The sequence below is a fragment of the Saccostrea cucullata genome, unplaced genomic scaffold (assembly GCF_032062105.1).
Source record: "Saccostrea cucullata isolate Sc308-1 unplaced genomic scaffold, CSIRO_AGI_Scuc_v1 ctg12385, whole genome shotgun sequence".
NCBI lineage: Eukaryota > Metazoa > Mollusca > Bivalvia > Ostreida > Ostreidae > Saccostrea > Saccostrea cuccullata.
In genome coordinates this window covers 10,001-19,599 of record NW_026922020.1, presented here as the reverse complement: position 1 = coordinate 19,599, position 9,599 = coordinate 10,001, and the positions used below count along the sequence as shown (strand labels likewise).

The following is a 9,599-nucleotide window of genomic DNA, read 5'->3' as shown; positions in this document are numbered from 1 at the left end:
AACAATTTATAATATGAGTTAAACTATTGACAAACAAGAACATCGGCAGTCTCGTTTAAATTAATAATTTTGTAAGTTCTATGGTCGATACAATGACCTAGTCAGCAAATACAATTTATAATTGTGTCAAATACTGACTGAAGTTTTTAATACAAATTATTAATCCATTATTCATACATTGAATTTACGACCGATTTTTCCGTTATTTCCCGATCATGATAAGAATCACACGGAAGATGTGACCGGTCAGCAGGGGATGCTCATTTCTCCATGGCACTTCATTCCACCTCTGATGTTTTTGAGGTCCCTGTTTGCTCTGCTCTGTTTTGTATTGTTTTATGGACTTTTGATCTGTTTATTATCTCCATATATTTCATTTTACTTAACTTAAAATTTTGGAGAACCGACACAATAAGAACAACTTATATTTCATAATCAAGGAATAATAAATGATTTTAATTAAATACGATTTTAAGAGTAGTCTTTCTTGGCCAATAACTTTTCACATAGGCAAACAAAGATTTGAATTATTTAATGACTAAATATATTGAATAAATATCGTATTACAGGTAAGGAAACGCAATAGGATTCTTCTTCTTAAAAAATCTAAAGGAGTGTATGTTTAGGAAGGTATCAAATGACCAAGTCTCAATAATGATACATGTTCCAGCTCTGTTATTATAAGTGGTGGAGAATTCGATCGTTAATTCAATCACTTTTAAAGAAACTAATTATGGCTGAGAACAGAGTGATTGTCGCAAATAATGTTCGCAAAAAAAAAAAACTACAACTAAATTGATCTTAATACATTTTTTAAAATAAGTTAATCTTCGTCCTTTCATTCATGAAGAGACATCATTAACTTTACATGTAATTACATTTAGGCCTCCTCTTTCCTTACCTACTTATCAAAATTAGACAAACTCCCATGTGTGTTGAAAAAAGTTTATTGATCAAAATACAATAATATTTTGATCAAATCAAATCATAAAGTTGTACAAACTTTTTAAAATAATTCCAGTATAACAAAATGGATTTCAAAATTTTGATATTCAAATTACAGTTTCCTTATACAAAAATGGATTAAACATTGTAAAATTGTGAATACAGTTCCATGATATCAAAATGGATGCTACAATGTAAATTTGCAAATGAAGTTACAGTTGTCAATGCAAAGGAACATTAGTAATCCGCAAACATATCACATGTAAAATCAAAAAAGTAGAATAATACAAAAATTACAAGAATTAAATATGCTTGATATCCACAAAACTGCATAACTTAATGAATATCTATAAAGCATGTATCAAAAAGTATCAGATAAGTGTATTTATACAAAAATCGACTAGCGGCAGCAGGTGGGGTAAAAAGCCAACCTATTGAGAGGATTTGTACAATCGTCGCAACTAAGTAATTACATTTGACACATCTAGTAAAATATACACGATTATTAAACAAAGAACATAAGTTCGATATTTTCAGTGATATTTTTCCTTTGATTTATGTAAAGAATAAATTTATCCAAAAAAGAAAAACACCCCACAAATCATTTTAACGAACTATTGATCGTATTACATTTCCATCCTGTTTTGTATTTTAACAACTGTTCTTACCTATTTCCTATATACCACACATGCAAATATTTCCCTTTTCCTAAAATCGATTTCCAACTATTGTTAGCGGCGACTCTATCACTTCCTTTTCATGTTTATAGGTGCCATGTAAAAGAAAAAAATATATATTAAAATGTTATTCTGCACTTGCAACACAAGTGCTCAGGAAATAACAAATAATAAAAAACAGTATTAAATTATGCTAATTCTGATACATATTTAATACTAAAATAAATATTTCAATTCATTGCAGGTTTTTAATAAACATTTCAATAAAAGAAATGAATCATGTAAGAAGACTGATATTGTATCATATGATTGTCTTACCCACCTTGTCAAAGGTTTTTTGTAGTGCAGAGTGTGGAAACAGGTATGCTTTTGATAGCATTTACTAGAAGGATGATACACGTTTATCAATTTACTCGTATGTGTAAATCGTTTGAAAAAGCAAAAAACTGGAGAAAAATTCTACATTTAATATATCCTCTAATATGTTTACAGGTGCTGTCTTAATTTTTACCGAAGTTCACACGGGGATTGCCTCGGTAAGCACAATAATTTTATAATTTCTAGAAGCTGAAAGCGAATTGTAATCTACGAGGGTTGATCAGAAAGTAATGTGTAATCACAGTGTCCTTATCTTTTATATTTGGCGTCATATTTTCAAAAAAATATACCAAAAGATGCACAAATATCAATCTAATTAACACTAAAATTATAAATTAATAATATTTATTTGAATTTATTTTATAGATGTTTAAGACATAGAGCATAGGGGTGTCTCTGCGTCACAACGGAACGTAACGTTTGAATTGTATTTTTTTTTAAGAATGAAAAAAAAAACAAGCACATTAAAAAGATTCTAAAAAATCACCTAATCTCCCATTTTTTAAAAGACACAATTCTCGTCATTTTCTATTTTTTAATGGTGGCATTGGTACATCATGTATTTGTGATCATAAACATTGTTGTTTGATGAATTGAAAATAATGCATTTGTTGCTTCAAATATGGGAATCATCACAAGCGACAGTAACATGTTTTAATCAGACTTACAGAATAAAGAATCTAAATAAAAGACATCTTAATAGATGGTTTCAGCACATTTGGGCGGGTGTTTGGTCACTGAATGATCAGCAGAGGACAAAAAGACCGAAAGATAGGAGACGGACGGAAACGTTCAATGGTGTCTGAAGTAAAAAAAGACAGACGTGTAGAGTGACATGCGTATGTGAATTCTAAATTTGTCTTTGCTACTGTTCAAAAAAATTTTGACAAAGTGCTTTATTATAAAACAAGTGAGTGTATGTTGGTACCAAGATTTCTTTAAAAAAGTGGAATTGCTGAAAGTGTTTGCGAATCACAAATATTTTTTTATTAAACGAAGGCAAAATGCTTAAAAGTCCGTCACATGACGTTATATTTAGGTGCGGCGACTGCCATAAACGGAAATTGTTTAAAATCCGATATTTTGGTAAGTATACATCCTATTACATTGAATGTTTCAGGTCTGATTTGAAATAAATAAAGCTTCCATCATGCATAATTGTGTTGCTATACGTCGATTTATACAAATTTTATCAAAGTTGTGACATTACTTTTGGATCAATCCTAGTATATTATAGATTCATAAGATATGGCAACCGTTTTGTAGAAAAAATCTCAATCAGCGATTAACTTAAAATGAGGAGCTGAATGTGGCTCCCAAGGACCCTTGTTTCACGACCTATCGTTATATTGTTTTTAAGATATCTTTTACATAACACCTTATCCTTTCTCTGTTTTAACGGGTGTTCTGCCTTCAGATTGTATTTTTTACGCAGACTTTTAGCATGCTTACTGACATTTAATGAAGGTAAAGGATTAAGGTGGCTCATTACATCCACAGTTTATTTTAGATTTTATTACATCACCACTTATTATGTAGATGTCAAATGTCCAGATGGAAGTATTGATAAATATTTTTAGAGAATTTTTTAGCTTTTGTCTAATTTTAGTGAAATGATTTATTTCAAGTTAATAATTATCAAAATTTCAGAACTTTCAGTGTCATTTGATAGGCATCTTCTTAAGACAAGTACACACAGTGAAAATACCTCATAATACCTAATAATAATTTTATTAGAAAAAATAATTTTCTTCTAAAAAACAATTTATGTAATTATCTTTTTAATCTGTGCATCAAACATTGAGAAAATGAATTCTGAATAGACAAGAAATGTATTTCAATTAATTACATGTGACAAATCGAATGAAGAATGTTTAAACAAAATGAAGATTCCAATTTAAAATTATTTGGTATAAAAAGTCCACTTTCAAGAGTTTTCTTTCCTAATTTCCCAAGACTCAAAACACTAAGGAACGTTTGAACATTACATCTAAAATTCAGAACAAAGCTTTAAAATGCCAAAGTATATATTTAAGTAAATAAAGCAAATATATAAATAAACACCAACACAGTAAATAGTGCAAGTAAATGATTTTTTTTAAATTTCAACAAGGTTGTAGATTTTTACTTGAATTTTCTCCATACAAACATGTCATTGATAGAGCTCACTGCATACATCGCTATGAATTGCACATTACTTGTTTAGCAAAGATTTGACTGTTGTTTTCTTTTGTTTCTGCTTAAAAGCAATCCTTTTTGGTATATGCATAATGAATCCGTTACTTTGTTTTTACTGTTTATAACACCGCATGTTTCATCTATTCTTACAGCGTTTTAAAGGCCAGGGTCATATTATAGAGGCGCCAGTACAATTCGTCCACAGAGGATAACGGTCGAAACAATGGCGGTTTATTTTTTTTGTGTACTACGCCATCAAAAAGTGGTGTAATGAGCCTCCTTAATTATATGGTTCCCTAAAATTTAACCACACGACCGAACCCCTTATCTTAAATTTCTCAACAATAACCTTTGACTTGGACGTAGTTTTTAGACAATTTAAGGTACTGTTGATTAAAAAGAATGGAAAATTGGTTATGAACTCTGGTAATATTTTTTAATACTTTTTTTTACAGAGTGTCCATTGGGAACTTATGGAATAAATTGCAGTGGTAAATGTGTAGATGGTTTTTATGGAAGATTTTGCAGGTCGAAGTGTTACTGTCCTACAGAAAGGTGTGATGTAAGATATGGATGTCAAATGGAAAGCATGGGTAATTATAATATACTTACATTGGCTAATGTCATTCTTTATATAACAATGATAATGGAATTGTAATTTAACTTTCAATGACATGCAGCTGGTCACATGATCCGATTTTTCTTGCATATAGAAAGCAAACTGCACGAGCCATTTGGAAAGTTCAGATTGTGACGTCACATGACATCGTAGTTACGTTATGTTTCATTTCCATAAGAAAGTCTAAATAATGTCTATTTTTCCTTGTCACAAGAATAAAAAATGAAGATATAAGAAAGAAGACATCATTTTTAGATTTTCATTGGGAATAACATAAAGTTAGATGGTGTGAGAATTTGATCACGCAACCATCTTCATGTCATATCCCATATAATATCTTATTTCTTAAACATTTTTGATTTATGCTGATCAAAATAAGTGAAAATAAACATTTTTTTAATTTAGAAAGAGGACTTTTAATTGCAAAGTTCTCGAATAATCTACAAAATCACCTACTTTTAACATTTATTTTTTATATAGTGCTATGTTAACGAACTTCTTTAGATATGTAAATGTACAACCTTTACATAGAATTGTATTATTTGTGGATTACTGTTTGTTTCCGTCTCTTTCTTGCACTTGATCCAACCTTTTTATCCGCCTCATATACTTATAATGTTTATATATTTTTGTGAGAGATCACTGTTCGTTATTTGCATTTTTTTACATATTATTATTTTTTCAATATATTCAATTCAATATGATAAATGACATTTATATACCTGTGTTTTTGATTTTAGATGTAAGTCTCTATATATTATGATAGATAGCTATTATTCAGGATTTTTTTCCTTTAAAGAAAAGTATAGAGAGGTTTCTAGTGAGTGGACACCCCTGACGTATGCCCTGGTTGGATCTGTAATCACCATGAGTCTCATTGGTCTACTGATTTACCTTAGATCCTGGTAATGTGGGCAAAATAGAACTATTGAATGATATTCCAATTCAGTCCCTTATACTGGCAGTCTTATTTTAGAAGTACAATTTATCTTTATATGACTGATCAGTATTTAATGTCTTTCCTATAGGTTTTCAAAGTCACCAGATTGTTTTCCTTCTTCCGGTCGGCTTTCTACAGAAGTAACTGGTAAGAATATTGCCTTGTCTTTAAACATTTAAGAAATAAATTCTGAATTTAAATATTTGTAATTAACATATGGTTTATTGTAAAAAATAAAATGTTGTTCAATGTGAATACATATCTTAAAGAAAAATGCAGGCTAAATAATCAATGCTAAATTAATAAAAAGAATATATAATGGAACATTGTAGAGTCATAAAACAAATAAACTTAAATACCGCTTGCTTTCTATTTCAAGAATCTCAGAGAGATAGATATGAATCTCACGGAAGCACATCGTCAGTTGGAGCTGACCATGTTGTATCCAGCCCACGTGATCAACCAGACTTAAATACTTACACGGATTTGAGATTTTCCAGAATGTATGACAGCTCTCATGACTGTGGAGGTGGACCACAACCAACTGCGCCATCTGTCGACTCCATTCCAACTCAAGGCTGTAAAGATCAAAATGATAAAGAAGTGAAAGGCATTGATGACGATGATGATGATAATGATGACGATGGTGATGTTGATGATGATGGTGATGGTGTTGATGATGATGATGTAGATGATAACAATGAAGTTGATGATGATGCCGCTTGCAAACGGAAATAAGAGCAATTCTTAAAACATTAAGTATTGAATATCTTGTGTCTAAATGTCTTTCAATTGAGACAAGTCATGCAAAATCGTTTGATCCTTCAAACTATGAATATGATTCAATAAAAACTAATGAAGAGGTATTTGCACATAAAATACCAAAAAGGAGACTTTTACAGAACTCTAATGGGAAGTTTATAGATGATACTAGTAGATGATGATAGATAATAAAAAAAATATTAAGATAGTGTTGAATAGAAGTAATGAAAAAAAATAATAAAACAAGACTCTGATCTACTCGGACCTTTTTCTTCTCGACCTTACAATTTGGCTGCTAGCAGATGGTTCAAAGAGTGTATTTCTAAAACAAAATAGAATAAATATTATTTCAGATAATGAAATTAATACTGTTTCACGTGCACATATGTATCTGACTAAAATGAGAAACATTCCGAGTTCTTTGATTTAGACGAGTGTAAACAAGTCCCAAGACAAAAGATTATGTGATCTATTACAGTCAAGTGCAAAATCAACCTCGACACTGTCTTAAGGACATTTTGTATGAAATTACGAGTTAACTTCTTATAAGTGGCAATAAATTGAGCTTTGTGAAACTTAACCTTAATAAATTTCGCTAAAGTGGCGAGAAATTTTGTTTTCTGAAATTTAACCTTTTCTTGAACAAATCTTCATACAAACTCTACCCACAGGAGATTAAAATTCAGGCTTTCTAACATTAAAGACGTCTGCTTTTTAATGAATATTGATCTTTAAAATTATATCTTTTCGTTATTTGCAAAAATCTTTTGTTGAAAAAAATTGCTGATTGTAAACATGAGTTTCAAAATATGCTTGAATTTCCAATTGACAATACCTATGTACATTCTGGAGAATAGGTCTTTAACATATTCGTAGCAATTATCAGTGGTAGAGGTAGAATTGTCCCCAGTTTTTAGCAGACATGTCTTTTTCGAATTCATATGAGGCAGCGTTTATTCAGCAACGTTTTCAAGAGAACAAAAAATCAATTAATTAAAGTTCCTTCCATTTATTTGTTGATGGTATATATCCAAAGTTACTTTGAATTAAAGGAAAACATAGAGACTAACAACATGATTCAGGTTTGAAGAGTAGACTACAAACCAAAATTAACGGTTACCTAACAACAACACTTAATTAAGGTAAGGATATGGAGATAACGAACAGTATTCAATCTCAAAGTCAATAAAACAATACAAAATAAGAGCAGAGCAAACACGGACCCTCGAAACATCAGAGGTGGGATCATGTGCCATGGAGGAGTGAGCATCCCCTGCCGACCGGTCACACCCGCTGTGTGCACCTTGTCATGATCAGAAAATTACGGAAAAATCCGTCGACCATTCAATGTATAAATAATGAACTAACAATGGTATGAAAAACGTCAGTAAGCATTTGACTCAATGATAAATTGTATTTGCTGACAAGGTCATTGTATCGACCAAACTTACGAAATGACGACTTTAAACGAAACTGCTGATATTTCTGTTTCATTGACTTGCTTGTCAATAATTTACCTTGTTTCAGAAATTGTTCATATGTAGAGCATGCTCTTGCGTATCGAATCAACTGAGATATATATATATATATATATATATATATATATATATATATATATATATATATATATATATATATATATATATATATATATATACTCCGTAAACAGGTGATGAATGCATATTGCTGCATAAGTAAGGGAAGTTGACGATAGAAAAGTCTTCACGTTTATCATATAGCTTGGTTGTTAGATTACCATTAGTGTCTTTTTCAAATAAAATATCCAATTATGAAGCAGAAGTTTCCGACTCTGTGGTATCTTTTATTTCAAGCTCATCAGGATATATCGTATCGACGTAGGAATGGAAATTATTATTATTAATTGACGATATGTCGTCAATCTATCTAAATTTAGAGTTGAAGGCCACAACAAGTGTTTTTGTCTTTTCATGCATCAGATTCTGCATAAGTTCTGCTTCATATGAATATAAAAATAAGTCTGCTAAGAACGGAGCGCAATTTGTACCCATGGGAATTCCAATAGATTGTTTGAATACCTGGTCTCCAAAAACCACATAGATATTGTCAATCAGAAACTCAAGCATCTTCTTGATGTCATCTTCTGTTTTAACAAAATAATTTTGCAAATGACCAAGTCTTGGGATTTCAAATTGTCAAAAAGTTCTTAAGAACTTTTTTATTATCCACATCTGTCTCACACCACTTCTTGAATATATAGTTGCACAGTACTCTTGAAGTTTTTCCTTCACTACTGTCAATATTTTAGTGAGGAGTAACGAAAGAGGCTTGGTTGAATATGTACTGGAACCTGCAATGTATCTTTGTTTGTAAGGATTTTTATGAAGTTTCGGAATCCAATATATATAGGTTAATTCAAATTCATTTTTGGCTCTGTGGAATATTAAAAATATTTAAACTGACATATGATTTTGAAAAATGTCTTCCTTAGAAAGGGAAGTATGAGTATGAGTATAAGTAGGATAACCATTGGTAGAATAAAGTCCAAGTTCTTCTAGAATGCAATTTATATAATGAGCTTTACAAACGAAGACAATGTTATTACATGCTTTGTCAGCAGGAACCAGTACGTACTGATCGTGTAATCTATCTAATTCTTTTTTCACTTCTGGTTTTTTGAACACAGAAGGATAGATGGTTTTCATATTGCCCCTCAATCTTTTAATACGTGACTTAAACATGGATCATACATTTAATACATTCTGACAAAGTGTCAACGTCTTCTTTTTCATATCTGTCCCATCGTATGGCGTTATTTTCATCAGAATCCATAATATTTATGAAATTCCGTCGCCAGTTGAAGGTTCGGAGTTCCCTATATTTAGGACCTTTTAAAATAAATGATCTAAGGTCCTCAGTACGAACTATATTTACGTCACCTGTTATAACGTGTCCTGCAGGACTATAGTTATAGTGCGAAGAAGAACATGAACACGAAGGAGGATTATGTTTCAGACTGTCGGAATCCAGGCCATTTAAAGTGTTTTTGTAATTGAAAAGTTTGGAAGCAATTGTCGATGTATATTTGTAGGAATTACAAGGTGTAGTCTTTAACTTGAAA

General features: G+C 30.9%; 1 protein-coding gene and 1 long non-coding RNA gene across 2 annotated transcripts; both read left to right on the top strand.

Annotated features, from left to right (window-relative positions):
* Positions 1–2,110: 2,110 nt before the first annotated feature.
* Positions 2,111–5,658, top strand: LOC134261068 (uncharacterized). The gene is made up of 3 exons (XR_009990716.1): positions 2,111–2,158; positions 4,634–4,771; positions 5,597–5,658. It is a non-coding gene; the product is annotated as an uncharacterized LOC134261068 (long non-coding RNA).
* A 6-nt stretch (positions 5,659–5,664) lies between these two features.
* Positions 5,665–6,642, top strand: LOC134261069 (uncharacterized). Its single transcript, XM_062743546.1, has 3 exons — positions 5,665–5,702; positions 5,826–5,884; positions 6,117–6,642. Exons 1-3 carry the CDS (start codon positions 5,665–5,667, stop codon positions 6,473–6,475), a joined length of 456 nt encoding a protein of 151 aa, XP_062599530.1. The 3' UTR covers positions 6,476–6,642.
* The last annotated feature ends 2,957 nt before the right edge of the window (positions 6,643–9,599 follow it).

Bases quoted from the DNA above. Each gene is read 5' to 3' on its own strand.
- LOC134261069 (XM_062743546.1), top strand. From the start codon at position 5,665: ATGAGTCTCATTGGTCTACTGATTTACCTTAGATCCTG. The intron at 5,703-5,825 runs GTAATGTGGGCA...TCTTTCCTATAG, and splicing joins CTGATTTACCTTAGATCCTG to GTTTTCAAAGTCACCAGATT. The intron at 5,885-6,116 runs GTAAGAATATTG...TTCTATTTCAAG, and splicing joins GCTTTCTACAGAAGTAACTG to AATCTCAGAGAGATAGATAT.